This window comes from Artemia sp. Qi Xiang Cuo, chromosome 14 (assembly GCF_049724085.1).
Source record: "Artemia sp. Qi Xiang Cuo chromosome 14, ASM4972408v1, whole genome shotgun sequence".
NCBI classification, from domain to species: domain Eukaryota; kingdom Metazoa; phylum Arthropoda; class Branchiopoda; order Anostraca; family Artemiidae; genus Artemia; species Artemia sp. Qi Xiang Cuo.
Genome location: NC_142807.1, coordinates 54,141,145 through 54,162,940, shown reverse-complemented (window position 1 = coordinate 54,162,940; position 21,796 = coordinate 54,141,145). Strand labels below are relative to the sequence as shown.

Below are 21,796 nucleotides of genomic sequence, written 5' to 3'. Positions count from 1 at the left end.
ACTCAAAAAGTTCACTAACTGTTCTTGAATTTTTTTAATACTGCGTTGAGTAAAGGTGGTACAAGTTTTTTCGAAATTGCAAGTCAAAGTAGGTCACTTGCTTTGTAAAAACATTTATATTTTTTTCAGCAAAGTGCAAATTATGTTCACGGTTATTTATTGTAATTTCTGTTCGTTTTGGGCTTCATTTATTTATCGATCCTGGTTTGTGGTAGTTTCACGCTTGGTATATTATTTGATTTTATTTTTGCTCATTTCTTGTTTAATTGAGTTCTTTACTTTTCTTTGAAAAACTTATTTTGTGGAAAAAGTTTTTTTTAATTAATTGTATAAAAATGATGTCATTTCACTTGTTGATAGATAGTCTATCATCCATCCATCCTAGGGAAAAACTAAGGTAGATAGTCATAAAATAAGGGCAATTCAGATAGTCTATGAATTTCTATGAGCCATCTGAAGGCAATTGGAGACCCCAAATAAAAGATTTTCAAATACTTGTGACTGACCATGTCCACAGGATTCTGAAGACAATTGGGCAACTAAGATTCTTCTCATTATGAGCTTTGTCTACTAAGAAAGCCTACTGGAATTGCAATGGGGTTGATCGAGATTTTTGGGTTAAATCTTGACGGACTATTTGCACAAGACTTGTATGCAAAATGGGGGACTAAATTTTATTATACTCACAGGCGAACGAGCGACCTATATCCTAAGCTTGGCTCATTTTTTTGTTAATCCTTAAAACATTTATTATCCGATTTTGTTTCCCACTATCTACAACAAGGAACCATTTTGTGCCAAACATATTTCTTATAAAAAAAAATCATTGTCCTATACATGATAAGCTAATCAAGGATGACTGATCGACTTTACAAGAAAAAACTTCTGTTTAGATTAAAAGTTGATTTTATCCCCACAGGTTAAATTGCTAACATCAGAACCAAGAAAAAAAGAAAGGTAAGATTCTTTTTCTTTAGCACGGAGATAACTATTAGTCTTCTTCTGCTCTTCAGTTAAAGGATAAATCCATTTAAACTTTTTCTTATGGTCTGATTATGTCAGGGGCATCCTGGGAAATCAAATGCAAAAGTTAGTCTATTATCCTTTAATAATAGAATTTATACATCATTGATGAAACCAGCTATATTCAGGTAGTTAACGACAGCTTTGAACAATTCGGCAACATCGATTGAAGAGAGTTTGTTTTGTGTTAGTTGGTCAATATTGGGGGCATAAAAGATCAATATATACAATTTCTCTGCTTCATTCCTAAGCGGGAAAAAAGAAATGACAGCCTCAACTGAAATGACGAGAGGAAATGACTAGTAAACAAACGTAGATGGCAGTGCTTTTCGATCGGTGAGAAAAAAAAATTGTCTAAATTTTTGTATGTATTAGTGTCAGAAAATATTTTGGCAATGTGACTAAGGAACCACCATATGCAGTGAAATATTGTCGTCAACTTATGCCAGTGTTGACTTTCTCTGTTGTTTTTGATTAAACGGAAGGTACAAATTCGGCAATCCTTGCTTGTGTTAACCTTATCTTACATCTTAAGCACTTGAATTCTAGAATAACTTCAAATTGATACTGGTGCCTTCCTCCTTGTCTTTTAACAAACCTTGCCATTAAAAAGTAGAAACAGAGTTCAAAGAAACAAAACTTGGCAGAACATAGTGTCCTCTATAGACAATAATGTTCCATTATAACCCATCCATTGCATGATCTGGCTGAAAGAAAAGCAAAATTATCCTTTTTTGCTACCGACACAGCTGTACGAAACGTTGTGCTACATATGCACACAGCTGTGCTACCAATGCACAGCTGTCTGAAACGTTACGGCTTATTGATAAATCAGACCCGAGTTCTCCTATTCATATAATCAAATAAGAAAACGAATACAATAAATCAAGTTCCGTATTATTTTGAAAAATATAATAAATACATGAATATACCTTAATCTACGCAAAATACACCACAAGATTAAAATAAAAAATATTTATAGCGATTATTTACCACATAGAGAGGATGACATCTGTGATTCTTGTCATGAGCCCGAAATCAAAAAGAGCCAAATCAACGTGCCTTTTTTGCTAGACCCCTTTTTTACTACGATTAGGGTGCTAATTACAGAACATCACGGTGTTTATGGGAATCGATCGATGCATTTCTGCAGCTAGGTTTGTACACTTCCTTGTCAGTATTAATAATAATAAAAAAAAAAGATTGCCTATGGATTGAATAAAACAGTACTTTACATCACATGCTTCACTCGAAAAAGATTACCAACTTCAATAGGTTTAGGTAAAAAAAAAAACTTTCTTTCCTCTAGCATCCCAATGCACTATTAATAGTGGTAATTGACAGGAGATAACTTGAAATATCTTAAGGTACCTATTTAAAAAAAAAAAAAAAAAAACACTATTAATTGAAAGGAGATAAATTGAAATATCTTAAGGTACCTACAAAAAAAGGAAGAAAAATGGTGGTTTAAGCTTGTATCGACTGCACTAGCTACTGGCTCAACAGTAGTGATTCCGCAATACATACTTTATGGAGAAATTCAGGATGTTTGGACCTGAGCAGGTTACTTTCAAAACTTTTTTTTTAGAATTCAGGATTTCATGGGATTTTAGAGCTATCTCAAGATTTCTTTAAATTGGTCGCTGATTTCAAAATGAATTCAAGGTTCAGAGCCTACTAATTGTAGTGGAAAATCAACATACAACCACAGGTTTGGCTGTAAAAAAAGAATTGCACAAACACACATCTACTGCCAGAAATACCCCAAAGGCATGAATTTAAGTTTGATAGCTATGAAGACATATCCAAATATTTCAGTTATTTGCCAAGTCTGCTCATATAGATTCTACACTGCTTTTAGATGCTAGTATTTTAGGTTTCCTTGTTGAAAATAATTTGCTGTATTGGACGATAGACGAACTCGAGTCTATAATAGTTTGCATACCTTCCAGATCTCTTATGGACAGGGGTGTCGTTTGGGGGTACAAGGGGGGGCAGTTGCCCCCCCCCCATAATGTGAAGGAAAAAATTATTTTACATCCCATGCCCTTTGACTATCTGGATCCCTCTTGGCCCCCCCCCCCCAATAAATATGCTGAAGATTCGCCCCTGCTTATGGATGGTGTGTTGCCCAATAATTCACTGACGGATAATAGGTGCCTGTACATTTCTTTTAGCTCATAAAACAACAGTGGTTTATCTGATAAGTTTCAATTATGTGTTATTTACATTTTCAAACTCTACTATATATAATTCCACGAAAACAAATATGCACCAAAGTGAATTTTAGTTTCTTCAGGCATCCCTTTTTGTACGAGGTCGTCCCAATGTGAAACAAATTTATATTACCAACCAAACCTATCCCTTACCCCAATAAAGATGCATCCCGGGTTCTACTCTCTCTCTCTGAAACAAAGATTTTGAGAAAGATACTCACTATTAAGCTATGTTATAACTTTAAATAAAGGAGCTTCTACTTCGTTATAACACTCATTCCTTCCCTCCTAATCAAATTTCTGGTACTGACATTTAACTCAAGTTCCCAGACAGTACAAATAACAACAGATAAACAATAGTTTCAATAAAAGGAAAAGAATCATCATCAAACATAAAAACTTCCGTATTTAGAATAGTACTAATCATCATATTAAATGAATTGCCATAAAAACAAAGTTAGATTTGGCGATGATATACAAAAAATCCGGGAGCACCTCCAGAAGTTTAAGATTATATAATAAATAGTTTCAAAAAATAGCTTTAGACATGAATAAAACCTAGATTACAGAATCAAACAGAACGCAAAAACTTATATGACGATCTAAATACAACAACAAAAAAATGTTTCGAAAGTAACAACATACACGGCAGTATCCACGGAATGAAGTAATTCTTCGAAAACTGTAACGTTTCTTTTATAGAATTTTATATAGGGGTTCTCAGATCAATCTAAAAAAAAATCAACCATTCGAGTGTTGAAAACCATATAAACAGATATACAACTTGGTGTTTGTTACCTTTTGGTACAGTTGCAATTAAATAATTTCAAATGCTAAATAAAATTGTGAGTAAGAGAAAACAAACTATTAACTTATTTATGTTTATAAGGATTTGCCACATAAGAAAAAGTCAACCTACTATCTTAATTACAAGCAGAATTTTGCTTAACGCATATTTTTCCTAAGATCTAATATAAAAAAATGATTATTAAAGATAAAAAAAAAGTAGGAATTAAAACAGATAAGATTCAACCTCTTTTGATCAGTGGTAAAAATTTCACAAAATTATTTGCAGCTTTAATATTCACTATACAGTTTGATCATACCATTCATTGAATTCTCAACCTAAAAACCTTTTTTAACTCAGCTTCTACAAACTCAGATTTGTTCTTAATCAATTATTTACCCATCTTCAAGATCCCCCCCCTCTCCTCCAAAGATAGAATAACAGCATAATAACATTTTCTCAAAATAAAAACTTTCTCCCAAAACAAATTTCCAGATATAGTCCTTCTAACAAATTCGTTCTTTACTAGGTTGCAGCTACTACTGCAACCATGATTTAAACAGTATCTAGGTATTTTTGAAAGGTTTCATTATTTTTTAACATTAGCTTTCCTTTTAAGCTCTATTGACAACTTATAAAACCCGAACCTATAAAGGAATATTTGTAGGAAACAATGTGGCCAAAATGCTCAAGAATCGAAATTAAAACATAGTTACGAACCTTAGAGGAAACAACAAAATACAGCAAAGTGGGAAATTCGTTTCTGGAAAGAAATTTCCTTCAAAGAAGTAACATCTGAAGGAAACAATTTGCTTCACACGTATTGTAGTTATTTAGCCATCTAGAAGAAAAGGCCTAAATCGTATTTTATGTGGAATTTTTTTTACTATGATGTCTTATCCTCTTGTTCTATAAAATCTACTGAATCCTTGGAAAAATTTACCACTGGGAGGAGATTCAATCGGGGGAGAAATCCCTGGACGAGATAATTGGTCGCAAATGAACTGTAGCTATTTAGCAATCTAGAAAAAAAGGCCTATATCGTATTTTATGCAGAACTTCTTACTATAACGTCTTATCCTCTTGTTCTATAAAATCAAAGGAATCCTTGGAAAAATTAACTACTGGGAGGAGATTCTATCGGGGGAGAAATTTCTGAACGAGATAACTGGTTTCAAATGAACTGTAGCTATGTAGCCATCTAGAAAAATGGCCTACGGCGTATTTTATGCAGAAGCTTTTACCTATGATATCTTATCTTGTCATTCTGCAGAATGTCTGAAGGAGTTTGATGCTGAAATCCTTGAAGAAATTTGTTACTCAAGAGCAAATCTATCATGGAATAACTCTCTAAAGGAGACCATTTATAGGAGAATCAAAAAAGGGAGACAACTATAGTAAGATCCAAAAAAGTAGCTTTTGATGAAGGCTTTTGAGTTTAAGGGACTAAACTTGAATTCTTACTTTCAGGCATAATCTTGTAAAATCGCTAAATTGACAAGACCATTTGGCAATGACGTCCTTTTATATTCTTTACAGCTATTTAAATGGATTTGATCTAGTATCATAGTTGCAGTGATAGCTCCAACTTTGTATAGAACAAACCAAGGTCCATAGTAACCACAAATTTAAAAACATATTTGAAATCTGTCTAGTAAGAAAAGTGTCTAATCTGTCTAGTTGCCGTTCGTAACTGATTCAATGGTAACTATTATTTATATTACGGCAAGCAGCCCCCTTTCACACTCTCTTATTTCCAAACCCATCCGATTACAATTTTAAGTTAGCCACTCAAAACTTTACATTAACAAGCGAGGGACAGAGGAGGGAGAAGTCCGTCTTAACTTCAGCTGAAAACTTTCGTTTTGTTTAATTTCTGATCGTTATTCAAGTCTTGCTGGGGAATGTTCCTGGCCTTTAAACCCGGAAAATTACTTTTTCACCAAGAATAATGGTCGAAGAGGGGGGGGGGCAAATTTTAAAAAAATAATTTATTTTCAGGCTGATTTTTAGCTATTTGAGAGGAGATTTTTTTACGAATCCCAGGGGGAGGGGGTCTATAAGTGCTTATAAATTAATACAACCACTATTTAACCTGCAGCATTTTCGCATATCGTTAGTTAACGTTAACCTCAATGTGATATTACATTTCCACAGAAGTGATTGACAAGAGTCTTTTGATACCAATAATAATGGTTGGTATTTTTATTCCCATTAGCAAATTATGAATGCATGAATTTAATCTATTCTACTAGGAAATGTATAATGTCTTTCAGATGCTTCCACACCATGAACATTTGGTTCCTTGTTGCTCGGGAGGGGAATGCACTGTAAACACAGCAGTTTAACAACTTCCGAATTCTCTCAGCAAATGCATAATTTAGAACGTAGGTAAAAAAAAAGTGCTGAACAAAATTCTTAGTAAAAATTCGCTTAGGTAAAATTCTCTTTTTTTTCAGCCAGCAAACTTTTGGGATAAAATACTAATACATCGTCTTTTGTTGAGGAGGGGGCGTCTGAAACTGTCAAAAAGTGCATCTTTAGACCTTAGTTTTCCCCTAGAAGCAGTATTAGGGCTGATCTTTGGTAAGGATATCCCCTGGGTGAACATGGACAAAGTTTTTATTTGCAAGTACCGTTTTTTTTTGTTTTTTGTTTTTTTAATCAGCTTACTATGGCAAAGTTTTCAAACATGTGAACCTTCGAAGCTGGAAAACATTACAAGTAAACATACGACACACGACTACATATGCATATGGACTGGGTCAAAGTTGCCAAGAAAGCAAATTTTTTTTTACAGATTTTTTTACATTTAGAATAGTAAACGCTCCGTTTTAGAAACAATTCAAAACAACATATTGACGCATTTCTTACCATAGCACTTTACAAAGTAAAGAGAATATACAAATCCTAATCAGTTCCTTTAAAACGATCACTAGTATTACCGCATTTATCTGAACATGTGAAAAAAGTTCAGGCACCAGAATTACATCTTAATCTCATTAATAATAAATGAGAGGTTCATCATTATGTACTATATGGCATATTTCAACCATGTAGGCCATAGAGCATCTAAAAACACCAGACACAGAGCAAAGACGATCTGCCACATAGTTGATTTTGGCGTTCAAACTCGAAGATTGAAGTATAACATTTCCTCGAATGACAATATGTTCATTTTTGTACCAGATTGTATGGACATTGGAGGCTTTACATTGCCTACAACTAGATAGATACTATCAATAATTATGGCAAAACTTTTGTCTACTGGTTATTGTTTTGGTAAGAATCACCAAGTTGACTCCGCCTCTTATCTGAGGCTAGGAGTGAATAGGCAGGAGAGGCACTTCGGTCCCTAGATGCAGGCACATTCGTAGTCATCTCTTGTTCGTCAAGGAACTTATCCATATAATCTGTTGTACCAGGATGTAATGCATATTTTTTCTTTTCTAGTCTTGCTTTACTAGCAAAAATATCATGCCTTTCTGTTTTTTTCCATAGGTAATAAAACTGAATAAGCTCGCCGACAGATCGTGTCCTCACTTTGTGTTTTTGAATAACATGGAAATCTTTCCCATATATTCTCAAACCAAGCTCAAAGTTTCGACACTCTTCCTCTGACCAGAGACTCATAGTGTCTGCAGTTGGGACAGCATTCATCTTCTTTCTCCTCAAAGCCTCTTCAACATTATACCCACATTGGTGTAAAAGATGCAGTGCAGGTTCATCATCTTTAATATGTGCACCTTCTGGAAGCATTAAACCTTGTGACTCTCGTACAATCTTCTGCACTTTCCGAAGATATTCGATTACTTCTTCGTCTTTCATTTTTGGGACCCAAACTAGTTTATCTTCATTTTCATAAGGCAGTGCATCACCATAAGGGCTTAAACCCAAAGGTACACTAGCTTGGTAATCTGACCCAATCATAATTGTTTTTCTCCACTCATCATCTGGAACCAAGTCTTGTCCCTCTTCTTGTTCTTCGTCACTAGGCTGTCTTAGACCCGATCTTAAAAAACGTGTATTGGCTTCTTTTTTCTCTTCTTCATAAAGCTCAGTTAATTCTGAGTCAGGCTCTTCAATTGGATCAGTCAAAAGCAAGTCAGGATTTGTGACATCTTGACTGCTGGACGGTTCATTGCCAGTATCTAAAGAAGGTTCTTCTTCTTTATTATAGCCGTATATTTTCATTAGTTCATGAAGAGGCATATCACCTTCTTTTTGCAGGTCAGTCAATTCCTCTTCTACATTTTCACCACCAAGCGCCTCTTCTTCTGCCATAGTTTGTTCATCGTCGAAGTCATAGACAAGCATTTCTGCAGAAGGTTCAAACTCTTGGTCTTCTATGTCAGCAGATTTATCTCCAGTTGCCAGGTCTGAGCTGCTTGATACTTCCGTCATATTTGTCCAATCTGACAAAAAGTCTAGAATTAGCAGTAATATTTTCTTCATTTGCATTACAAATTAAACAATATTCTTAGTATCCTATACAACGTACTTGTGGTTTAAGGGGGGGGGGGATTACGTCAGTTTAACATACTTTAGCGAGGGTTCACACTTAAAAGAAGTTGCAATACTTGATCAAAGTTTTCTTTCTATAACTTCCCAAGAATCAAAGAAAGTTTTAAGATCAAAGTAAGTTCACCCCCTGTTTCTGTGTGTAGGAATGGCTTAGATCCTACTTGTACAGAGAAGGTAATTGCCTTAACATTAGTTCAAAGGAAGGAGAGCTTTAAAAATTTGGGGCAATAACAAACTCTTTTGACATATTTTGAGCACACACGAATTAGCTTAATATTCCAATGGGCCAATACTAATTTGGGACAAAAACATACTTTTTGATAGTGAAAACTTAGGAAAACACCTTGTCAAAAATTTAAACCACCCTCCATCCCTTGGAAAGACTTTAAAAAAAAAAAGAAATATTTATCCAAATGTATTTATCCCCAATATTTATCCAAAACACTTTCTGTCCAAAAAATTGTAAAATGAGGACAAAAGTAGCACTTGCTGTGTCTTAGAGCACCGCCCACCAAAAAAGGAAAATCTTTCAAGCCTCTTCCCTCCCCAAAGTGTCAGGAATGTGTGCACCCATGCTCGTAACCGTCTTCTAAGCAGGCACCTTATATGATTTTGATATGGGGGAACCACCTCACGATATTAGAAAAACGTTCATAAAATCCATATATAAGTAAGATAAATTTGAATGAAAGAATGCAGCAACTAGACAGACATAAGCTTGTTTCGGTAGGAATCAAATTTCTTTGCAGAACGCCTTGTAGATAGTCTTAAAAGAAGAACAGTTTGGCTTTAGGAAAGGGAAAGACTGTGTTGACCAGATTTTTAGGCATAAATTAATAACTGTGTCTACAAGTGTCTGAATTATCTCAATCCTTTCGCATTGACTTTTATAGACTACCAAACAGATATCTGTTTCAGAAAAAAGAAACTTTTCACTTTCCGTGGAAGGGTTAACTAGATAAGCATGTTCAATTGACTAGTGTACGAAAGCAATATTGCTGCAGTCCAGGAGGTAAACAAGCGCAGGAGTTGATATCTTTTGAAGTCAAAGGTGTTGTGTTTGTAGAGTTGAGTTTTATCCCCATTTAATTTAAACAAATTGTTTTGATGGTTTTTTTTTATAAACATTAGAGCAAACATTAAGGGAAAACATCTTTTTAAAGGAGAAGGTGAGGCTCTCCTATATTCACATCATGCAGATGATTTGAGCGTTCTGGTAGGTAGTGAAGAAATGAATAGCATTTTGAAGGTTTTGTGTCCCAGGACTATGGTACAAATGAAAATTTACATTAGGAAGATCAAGACACATAGATGAGGAATAATTGGGGATAGGTGATATTAGTAATGATTGGTGATATTAGTATTAGAGGGAGATGGATGCAGTGAAGATGCAGTAGCAGAATAACGAAGGCAAAGTGTGTTTTTTTGCATTGAAAAGATTAGAAGATAAACCTCAGAACTTATATTAAGATTTTAGAAGGCACAGTAATAACATTTGTTAAATAGAGGTGGAGGATACAGATTTGTTTTCTATCTCCTTCCTCTCCTAGAATCTGAAAAATACTTTTTGTGGGTATTTTCATTGAAAAATGTCTTTTTTGGTATATTCACTGTAAAACTGAAAAAACGACATATTTACACCCTAGATGTTGGAAAATACATTGAGTACCCCCCCCCCCTATTTTTGTGAATCAACGCCACTGATTAAATATCACTGTAAAATGTGGGTGATTTGAAACGCTGAGAACAATATACTATATGTTTTTCAGAGGAATATCCAAAGGCTGGTCAGAGGCATTTATTTGACCCCTTATCAAACAAGAACCTCTAAGAAAAAATGTGGTTGGATTCCACAATCAAAAGCTATATGTAAAAGGAGGTTAAGAAGATCAAGTCTGGTTTTTTGGATAATATGCCGTTAAAAATTCCGCTTTTTGGCAATCCAGCTGAAGCAAAATAAAAATCCAGGTCCCTTCAAATGGGATAGCAATATGCTATAAGTAACACTTTAAAGAAAGTGGAACTTTAATGGACGAGGAAAAAAAGTGAAGCTCTGGATATAGTGGAATAAAGACGGCCTGTGCGGTTTGTGACTCACGAGCTAGCATCTGGGGTGACAACTCTTCATTTCTTAATTATTAGTACGGTACTTTAGAAAATTTTTGAAATTATGAACTAAACGATCTTAGAAAATTTCAAAAGATTGCTAGGACTTGATTCACTGAAGAGCAACACAATAGGATTCATTCCTTCATAAACTCGATCGCCTACCTCTATTCCTGAAAGGGGACCTAATTAGAGCAGGCTTGCATTACGAACAGACTTATTCAGAAAATTGCTATCTTATCGTCTTTTCTGTTTTAGAGCTTGAAGTAGAGGGATTGAAGTCAATAAATTATTGACGTAAAGCTTTCTTCTGTATGGATATGTCTTTCTGTTACATTCTGTTACAAGCTAAATGACAGTGCACCAAGTCCCAAAGCCCTGCATTTGCTATGAATGACTGTGTTCTTTCCCAAACTTCAAAATTCAGTACCAACTAATCAGAATTATTCAGCATACACAGATCGATAGCCTAGTACTGTCATCAGGCCAATCTCCACATCAAGATCTCCGTCTTACACAGCAGCTGGTCAGGTGCAGTCTCACTTAAAAATCAACGACATGCTGTTTATCTACAAACATCTAGTCACACAGTCTAGCTAAGTGGACATAATTTTGACACAGGGAGTTGCAAAAAAACTCGAATGAAGATTATAATAAATAAAGACATTATAATGCTATTTATTTTTTACTGCCACTTTCCTTTATAAGTCAAAGAAATTTTTTGTCTTACACAGATTTTGAGAATCCAGATTTTTCTACAAAATACATCTTAACGGGTTCACAAGATAAATGCCAAAAACGTACTGACATAATTGCAATATTTATATTGTAGCCCATAACCAGGAGAATATACCAGTTCAATAATAATTGCAAAATTACCTGGAGATTAGCCACAATTAGGTTTTTTAATTTGTCCATTTAACAGGTCATGGCGATAAAAGGGGTCTAAATTCTTAAAACAAAAAGATTGCTAAGCTAACGATTCCAAGAAAGAAAATTGTGGAAGATGAATTGACTATACGACAACGGATATTCTCCCCTTGTATGTGTATGGGCCTTGATGATTGTGGTCCGAAATGTGACTCTTTTAAATGAATGCATATTTCTAAATACATGCACAGAACTCTGCTATATCCTCAGAATCACAACAGCAGACAGGCTATTAAATCAACAACAACACCTCATTTCATGAGCTGTCTATTGTGCAAAATAGGCCATATACTAAATTCCCTTGCTTTGCACTAAAATCTTCTGAAGGTGCAAGCTAAAAAGTCAACTCGAACCAATATATTTTCGTAAAAATTGAAGCTAAGCCAATTTCAACAATGAAAACTGTTACCAAATCTTAAAAGATCGATTTCATTGTCCAGTTCCCTCCACAATAGAACTTGCAGGAATACCCGTAAAAATATGGCTTTCAAAAAATCTTAGGTTGGCGATAATGGTTTTGATTCAGCAAATATATGACAAGTGGTAACCTTTTTGATGTTGATTCAGAGTCAAGCGACTTATAGAAAATCTTCATGGGTACTTTTCCAGCCTGCAAAATAATGTCTTTGGCGGAGGCTGAATCTAGAGAAACCTGAGCAGCCTTGAACAAATTATTTTCCGTCTGAAATTTCTTTATGGCGAGCAATTTACCAAGCTCATAAACTCGGGACGTTGTGTCTTATCCTCAAAACACATGGGCAAGGAAGGCATTACTGCGAACAACATCACAAATTTTGTGTTTTTGTTGTGTTTATATTCCGAAGTATTCGTTTGCTTTTTGTTGAGAATAGAAGTACAATGGCTGCCCATCTCTGGTTGGGATGACGATGTATGATCAACAAATTAATTTCTTCTTCAACTATCGCAGTTGCTGGAGATTCTAAAACCTTAACTACAATTTTGACTATGAGGAGAATGACATCTCAACTCAAATGAATGCCTTAGCAACCACCACTTTTGATCTGTATTCCCAAAAAAGTCATCTTTCTTTTGGTTAGTTACTATTTGTTGGGTAAAATTTACACAGGTGTAGGTTCATCCTACTTGTCTGCGAGAGTGGACTGCAGCTCTTATGCTACGTTCTGCAATGTGCCTGCCATGTTGTATACTAGCATCCTCGCACACCCTTCCTTTCTTCCAAGGAACCAGGTGTAAGAGTGCCCCTCCGTCAAGAACATGATGAACATTTCTGCCATGAACCTAGAACTCGTTGTTGGTTGGTTGCACTTCTTTGATAATTTTCCAGATATCATCAGCCAATGCAGACTTATTCACCTCCCATGGCTTTGAAGCCCTGTTTTTCGCGAATTATTTCAGAAGTATAACAGTGATCCTCTACCATGGTTACAGTGATAGCTGCAACAGTAAAGACCAAAGCACAGCCCATAGGAAACAAAAGTTTAAAAACACGTTTTGAAAAAAAAACTATCTAGTGAGAAAAAATTACCATTAGCAGTTGATCCAGGAATGGTAACTATTATTTCGAATAATTTTAATAGCAAATCTTATTTTGAAAACAAATTTATGCGAATATCAAAAAAGAGCATGAAAGACCTCAAAAACTGCGTTGAATCGAAATGAAAAGTACACCATTGGAATCTCCATAGTCAAATATGGATAAATTATAGCCCTCCCTGATCAACAAGGGAAATTAGTTTTTTGCATGGGTAGCACTGATGTGGCATTTTTTCTCTCTCTTTTTACACTGCTAGTTGTGCACTGGAACATCAGAGAGTGTAGGTTAAGGGCTCATTTGAAAGCTAATTTATATATCGATCTTCTTATAATTAATTTAAATTTTTTTTCCACAAAATAAGTTTTTCAAAGAAGAGTAAAGAACTCCATTAAACAAAAAATGAGCAAAAAAAAAAAAAAATCAAACAATCTACCAAGCGTGAAACTACCACAAATCAGAATCGATAGTGCAATTTTGTTCTAGCCTTGGGAAGGCATAGGCGTTTTGAGCCCAACTTATGTTAATTTCTGCTCGTTTTGAGTTTGACTTGGTTATTTATTGTAATTTCTGTTTGTTTTGGGTTTCATTTATTTATCGATGCAGGGTTGTAGTGGAAGGGGGGTTAGTTGCCCTCAAATCATTTTTGACTATTAAAAAGGACATCAGCCCTTTCTATTTTCAATCGAATGAGCCCTTTTCAAAGTTCCCACGACAACTCCTTCGATACGAAGTGCCCTGGTCTAAACAATAACAACAACAACAAAAAAATACATTATTTTGTATTATTATTACAAACATAATACAAACAAATAAACATAATAATACAAACAAAAATACAAATGTTTTTACTTGTATAACTTTAATAAATCAAATAATATTAACATTCGATTACTAAATATCAGTATATGTATATTAAACTGACAATGCATATTCATTTGTATTTTTTCAGCAAAGTGCAAATTTTGTTCTGGCCTTGGGAAGGCATAGGGGTTTTGCGCCCAACTTGTGTTAATTTCTGCTCGTTTTAAGTTTGACTCGGTTATTTATTGGAGCCTTATTAATGAACAATAAGGCTCCAGGTGCTGATAGGGTAGTAAATGAGTTTCTTAAATATGGTTGCTCTGAGGTTAGAAATAAGTTATTGAAGATTATGAATATGATTTTTGAAAAAGGGGAAGTACCTAACGATTTTAGGAAAACCTTAATTAAGCCACTTTATAAGAAAGGTGATAAAAGTGAGTGTGGTAATTATCGAGGCATTAGTCTGGTCTCTGTAGGTAGCAAATTGCTTAGTAATATGATACTTTTTAGACTGAGAGATGCCGTAGACAAAGTTTTAAGAGAAGAGCAGTGCGGTTTTAGAAAAGGTAGAGGCTGTGTTGACCAAATTTTCACTCTTAGGTTAATAGTTGAGAAGTGCCTAAGTTTTCAAACACCTTTGGTCCTCAGTTTTATAGATTATGAGCAAGCGTTCGATTCTGTCGATAGAGGAGCTTTAGTAAAGGTTTTTTCCTTGTATGGTATACCAGACAAATGCATTAAAAGTGATTAGTGCTATGTACGAGAATAACACCGCTGCGGTTAAGGTCGGAAATGATTCTAGCAGCTGGTTTTGTATTAAATCAGGAGCTAAGCAGGGTTGTGTTCTATCCCCTTTTATATAGGTTATTTTGATGGACTTTGTTTTAAGGAGCACAAGAAATGCAATAGGAGACCACGGAATCAAATGGGGAGGAAAAAGTCTCCTGGACTTGGATTATGCTGATGATTCAAGCATCCTAGATGAAAGTGTGAGCAAAATGAATGAAGTTTTAGAGGATTTTGCGAGTTCAGGGTGCTAGTATTGGTTTGAAAATTAATGTTAGGAAGACTAAGTCACTAAGGCTAGGAATAAGTGAAGATGAAAAGGTGACGTTGGGTAATGAAAAGATTTATCAGGTGGGCAGCTTCACTTACCTTGGTAGTATTATTAGTAAAGATGGTGGGAGCAGTGAAGATGTTAAAAATAGAATAGCCAAGGCTCAAGGTGTTTTTTCACAATTAAAAAAAAGTCTGGAAGAACAGGAAGGTAAGTCTGCAAACCAAGATTAGAATATTAGAAGCTACAGTGATGACAGTGGTCAAATATGGCTCTGAAGCATGGACGCTCCGAAAAGCGCATGAAGATTTTCTAGATGTTTTCCAGAGAAATGGCTTGAGGATTGTTCTTGGTTCCCGGCTGACTGACCGTATTTCAAACAATAAGCTATACGAAAAATGTGGTTCAATACCGCTTTCTAGGTATATAATGAAAGAAAGGTTGTGGTGGTTAGGGCTTGTTGTGCGGATGAAGGATGACAGTTTGCCGAAGATTGTTCTTTTCGCCCAACCATCTAGGGCTAAACGGAAAGCAGGTCGTCCTCTTCTGGGGTGGGAGGACGTCATAAAGAAAGATATAAAGGAAATGGGAACTTCGTGGGCGGGTGTAAAAAGGGAGGCTTTGAATAGATTGGGGTGGAGGAGGAGCGTGCGTAGCTGTGTTGGCCTCAGGCGGCTTGATGCTGCGATGAGTTGTTAGTAGTAGTAGTAGTATTTATTGTAATTTCTGTTTGTTTTGGGTTTCATTTATTTATCGATGCTGATTTGTGGTAGTTTCACGCTTGGTAGATTATTTGATTTGATTTTTGCTCATTTTTTGTTTAATGAAGTTCTTTACTTTTCTTTGAAAAACTTATTTTGTGGAAAAAGTTTTTTTAATTAATTTCTGTTCGTTTTATATTGACATGGTTTTTTCAGGGAAAAACGAAAATAATACTTTAAATATTTTCGCTTTCTATGGCTTTAAAGTTTGGCCTGCTATTTGTATGCTAGAGAAAATTGTTCCAGCCGTCTTTAACAACATATACCCTATTAACAATCTTCACGCAAACAGTACTATTAAGTTTTATACCTACTCTAGCTGACCTGAAATAGACAATATGATAGAATCCGCAAAAAAATGTTCGCCTTTTTTGATAGCTTGGATACACTGCCATCATTTTGATTTGGTTAAATTTCAAGAGCAGAAGTAGCCCCGAAAATTTGAACATAATACCCTCAGTCGTTCTTGGGATACTGCTGAGATGCTGAGATACTGCTGAAGAAGACCAGCGTCCAGCCAGTGACTCGCAAAGTTTCTACCTTATGAATAGGTAGAATATCTTGCAAATAAAATTTGGATTTGGGGAAGAATAAAATCAGTTCTATAAATCATACAACAACTTTCTTTATAAACCTTATACGCCCCCAGGGCATAACTTACAACCCTTGCACAGAGGGCTCTGAGGGGGTTATCATCCGAAAAGACGAAATTTCCAGAACTTTCAACTACGTTGAATAAAATGGATATCTAAAAGTTATAATTCGATGTGTTTGGGAAAATGGTGAGCATGAGAGGGGCGTTAGTCGCTATCCAATCACTTTCACCTATAAAAAAAGGCACTAGCCCTTTCAATTTCCAATTGAATGAGCCCTTTTGAAGTTTCTACGACAAAGCTTTCAATAAAAACTTTATATGCCCCCAGGGCATAACTTACAACCTTTGCCCTGAGGGCTGTGGGGGGAGGGATTTTCATCCTAAAATACCAAATTTCAAAAACTGTCAACTACGTTGAATAAAATGACTATCTAAAAATTTTGATTGAATGTGTTTGGGGGAATGATGGACGTGGGGGCTAGTTGCCCTCCAATCACTTTCGACTATTAAAAAGGGCACTAGTACTTTGAATTTCCAATCGAATGAGCCCCTTTTAAAGTTTCTACGGCAACGCCTTCTATAAAAACCTTATATGCCCCCAGGGCATAACTTAAAACCCTTGCCCTGAGGGTTGTGGGGGAGTGTCCTCTTAAAAAATATATTTTCTATCTGCAAATCAACTACACTTAACAAAATGGCTATCAAAAATTTTTTTGGATGTGTTTGGGGTAATGATGGGCGTGGGGGAGGGGGGCTAGTTGCCATCCAATCACTTTCGACTATTAAAAAGGACACTAGCCCTTTGAATTTCCAATTGAATGAGCCTGTTTTGAAGTTTCTCCGACAAAGCCATCTATTAAAATCTTATTTGCCCCCAGGGCATAACTTAAAACCCTTGCCCTGAGGGCTCTGGGGGAGTGTCCTCCTCAAAAACATGTTTTCTATCTGGAAATCAACTACGTTCAGCAAAATGCCTATCCCAAAATTTTGATTGGATGTGTTTGGAAAAATTATGGGCGTGGGGGGGGGCTACTTGCCCTCCAATCACTTTCGACTATTAAAAAGGGCACTAGCCCTTTGAATTTCCAATCCATTAAGCCTTGCTTGAAGTTTCTACGACAACGCCTTCTATTAAAACCTTATATACCCCCAGGGTATAACTTAAAACTCTTACCCTGAGGGTTGTGGGGGAGTGTCCTCCTCAAAAACATATTTTCTATCTGGAAATCAGCTACGCTGAACAAAATGACTATCTCAAATTGTTGATGGGATATGTTTGGGGTAAGGATTGGCATGGGGGGGGGGCTATTTGCCTTCCAATCACTTTCGACTATTAAAAAGGGCACTAGCACTTTGAATTTCCCATCGAGTGAGCATTTTTTTAAGTTTCTACGATAACGCCTTCTGTAAAAACCTTATATGCCCCCAGGGCATAACTTAAAACCCTTGCCCTGAGGGTTTTGGGGGAATATCCTCCTCAAAAACATATTTTCTATCTGGAAATCAACTACACTGAACAAAATGGCTATCTCAAAATTTTGATTGGATGTGTTTGGGGGAAGGATAGGCGTGGGAGGGTGGTGGCTATTTGACCTCCAATCACCTTCGACTATTAAAAAGAGAAGTAGGCCTTTAAATTTTCAATCGAATGAGCCTGTTTTGAAGTTTCTACGACAACGCCTTCTATAAAAACCTTATATGCCCCCAGGGCATAACTTAAAACCCTTGTCCCGACGGTTGTGGGGGAGTGTCCTCCTCAAAAAAGTATTTTCTATCTGGAAATCAACTACGCTGAACAAAATGACTATCTCAAAATTTTTATTGGATGTGTTTGGGGGAATGATGGGCGGGGGGGGGTTGGGGGGCTTCTTGCCCTCCAATCACTTTCGACTATTAAAAAGCATACTTGCCCTTTGAATTTCCAATCGAATGAGCCTGTTTTGAAGTTTCTACGACAACGCCTTCTATAAAAACTTTATATGCCCCCAGGGCATAACTTAAAACCCTTACCTGAAGGCTGTGGGGAAGTGCCCTCCTCAAAAACATATTTTCTATCTGGAAATCAATTACGCTGAACGAAATGGCTATCTCGAAATTTTGATTGGATGTGTTTGGGGAAATGATGGGCGAGGGGGGGTGCTTGCTGCACTCAAATCACTTTTGTCTATTAAAAAGTGCATGTTTCAATCGACATTTCAATAGAAAGTGCTTGCTTTGAAGTTTCTACGATAAAATCTTCTATAAAACCTTATACCTTATAAAAACGATATATACCCCCAGGGCCTAAATTAAAACCATTGCCCTGAGGGTTGTGGGGGAGTGTCCTCCTCAAAAACATGTTTTCTATCTGGAAATCAACTACGCTGAACAAAATAGTTATCTCAAAATTTTGATTGGATGTGTTTGGGGGAATGATGGGCGTGGGGGGGGGGGGGGGCTAGTTGCCCGCCAATAGTAGAGGAGGGGGTACCAGCGCCACGCGACACCCCTGCTGCCACCTACAACTTTTTTAACACCATATATTGGCACGAGAACCACGTTGTTTATGGTTTTTTGTCAATGAGAATTTGAAAAACAGGAATTTTGTCACATTTATGTCTGTTTTCTTGGATGGTTATGTGTGTTGTTCGATTTATTTGATTTTTTTAATGGATGTTTAATTGTTTTTGTCAGTGAGAATTTTAAAAACAGGAACTTTGTCACATTTATGTATGTCAACAGCAATTCATGTATGTTATATGTTTTTCTCAGTGAGAATGAAAAACAGGAATTTTCTCACTTGATTTACATAATCGCTAGGGGAAATTATTGATTCACGAAGGGGAGAATTAAGAAACATTAAGGCTTCTTTAATCTTAGGTCTGAGGGATAAACGTTCTTTAGGTCAGAGAGAAAAATTAATATTCTATTTTTAAATAGGGCTTCATTGATCTTTAGTGTCAGGAATTATAATTGACATCACTTGTTATCTTGGAATTATGCGGGAGTCTAAAGAGATAGAAATTCAATTTTTAAATACGGCTTCACGGAGCTTTAAGTCAGAGAGATAAATTGATCTTCTAACGAAACCCTAATAGTTTAGCTAAGAAAATTTATGAGATGAAGAGATTAACGTAGGACAGGGTTTCCTAGAAATTTGAAATGAGTTAGCGCAGAGATGCCAAACAAAAGGAACACACAGAAATTACTTTTATATTTTTGCAGAAACCTATCGTGAATAAATAATTCCCCTTAAAAACATCAAATTAATTACTCCTTTCTTGACAGATCAATCAATCAATGACATCATCTGTCAGACTTTAAAAATTTTCGCCTAGAAACATTTCTCCAGGAATAGATCCAAATCATAAATGTCTTTGCCTCGGGAACAGTTCTACTGGTCGAACTCCAAAGGATATTAATAACCAAAGGCCATGGAAACAATTAGGCAAGAAGCATCATAGCGATGAATTGTTTTAGCGTACAAAAAGGTTTCTTATTAATTTGAAATGCATTAGCGCAGAGAGGCCAATAACAAAGGAACACGCTGAATTTACGTTTAGGGATTATTTGGGCGAAACCGTTTTAGACAGGTTATGGAACTATTTCGGCGAAACAGATAGAGACATTTTAAAAGAAGATTTTTGAAGAGATTTTAGAAGAGAATTTAATGGTGAAACTCTGTGGTCGTTATAATACACAAGTTTCATATGAACATTGTTGTGAGGTCCTCTAACCCAACCCCAAAGGGTTCCAATCCTCCTACCCCCACCCCGAAGGCCGCCCCCCGGCCGCCAAGGGGCCCCCAGCTCCCCAAGGGCCCCCCGCGCCCCCCAACGCCCCCCCAGACCCCCAAAGACCATCCCCGGGCCCCCCAAAGGCCCAACGAGCTCCCAAAGGACCAAAGGGGTCCCAAAGGCCCTCCACCGGCCCCCAACTGCCCCTCCGGACCCCCAAAGACCCTCCATGTGCCCCAAAGGCCCTCCCTATGCCCCAAAGGCCCGCCCCCGGCCCCCAACGGTCCCCTGGACCAGAGAAGCGCTGCCGGGATGCGCCGTGGGCCAGGAAAGCACCGCGGGATGCACCGCGGGCCAGGATAGAACCACTGGATTCGGCGCAGGGAGGCAGTAAGGGAAAGCATCACCGGATGCGCCGCAGGGATGTGTCGCAAAAAAAAAAGTAAATTACCCGCTACAACGGTTACTGACCAAAGAATCTACTTCTATAATGGTCCACCACACCCAATCTTAATACCTACACCTTGCCTCCCCTGGGCAGCACAGGCCCCCCGTATCCACCCCCGCTACACTCAACCTACCAAATACCCCACTACTCCCCTCACCTCCGCCGGGCCCCCCCAGCGGCCCCGCTCCATTTTTTAATAATTTTTTATTGGTTTATTATATATTTTAAGAACAAGTTCCAGAACCTATTTTCCAGATCCACTTTTCAGAACAACTTCAGAGCAAGTTACTTTCTTAATGTCCCTCCTAAACCCATTTTCAAACTTGAAGTACTTATCTTCTTCACCCACAACTATACTTTACAGATTTGGATACCTCAACAACAAGAAATATTTTTAAAAAGTCATTTCAGAGCAAGTTACTTTCTTAATGTCCCTCCTTAACCCATTTTGCAACTTGAAGTACTTATCTTTTTCGATCACAACAATACTTTACAGCTTTTTGGATACCTCAACACAAAGAAATAAATTTCATAGACACTTTCAGAGCAAGTTACTTTCTTAATGTCCCTCATAATCCCATTTTCTAACTTGAAGTACTTATCTTTTTCACCCACAACTAGACTCTACAGCTTTTTGGATACCTCAACATCAAGAAATACTTTTCAAAGACCATTTCAGAGCGAGTTACTTTCTCAATGTCACTCCTAAATCCATTTTCCAACTTGAAGCACTTATCATTTTCACTCACAACTATACTTTACATCTTTTGGGATACCTCAACAACAAGAAATACTTTTCAAATACCATTTCAGAGCAAGTTACTTTCTTAATGTCCCTCCTAAACCCATTTTGCATCTTGAAGTACTTATCTTTTCCACCACTTTCTCTATGAAAAAGAAATTAGTTTTTAATCAATTCTATTTTTCCAAATAATATAAAAATTTTCCAATTCGGTTCAGATTTTTCTCAAGGGGATGAAAAAATTTAAAATAATGTTCCAAATTTTCTCAACAAAGTGAAGAAAATTTTTTGATCTCTTCTGAATTTTACCAAAGAACACGCTCCAAGTCTAATTTCTCCAGAGAAAACAAAAATCTTCCAATTCATTTCTTTATTTCACAAGCACTTTAAGAAATTTAAAGTTCAATTCTAATTTTTCGGTGGTAGATAAAAAAAGTAATACAAGACTTGTGAATATTTTCATTGCAGATGAAAAGTTCTTGTACAATTTAAAATTTTCTCAGTTACGTGAAGAAAAGTTCAAGTTCTCTTCTGAACTTTACAAAAGAACACACTTCAATGCTAATTTTCTCCA

The 21,796-nt window shown here is 36.4% G+C and overlaps 1 protein-coding gene across 6 annotated transcripts in view; it reads right to left on the bottom strand.

Annotated features, from left to right (window-relative positions):
• LOC148944630 (mesoderm induction early response protein 1-like) overlaps window positions 1-21,796 on the bottom strand; it is a 97,423-nt gene that overhangs the window by 45,987 nt on the left and 29,640 nt on the right. The window contains exon 2 of one of the 6 annotated variants that reach the window (XM_089100458.1): window positions 8,244-8,441. The exons of 2 other annotated variants lie outside the window; for them this stretch is intronic. In XM_089100458.1, coding sequence (XP_088956584.1) covers window positions 8,244-8,430 — 187 coding nt within the window. In that variant the 5' untranslated portion in view covers window positions 8,431-8,441. Of the gene's footprint in view, window positions 1-1,899; window positions 8,442-21,796 lie in introns of those variants that run through there. 3 more of the 6 variants (XM_089100456.1, XM_089100455.1, XM_089100453.1) reach the window with 3 other exon arrangements.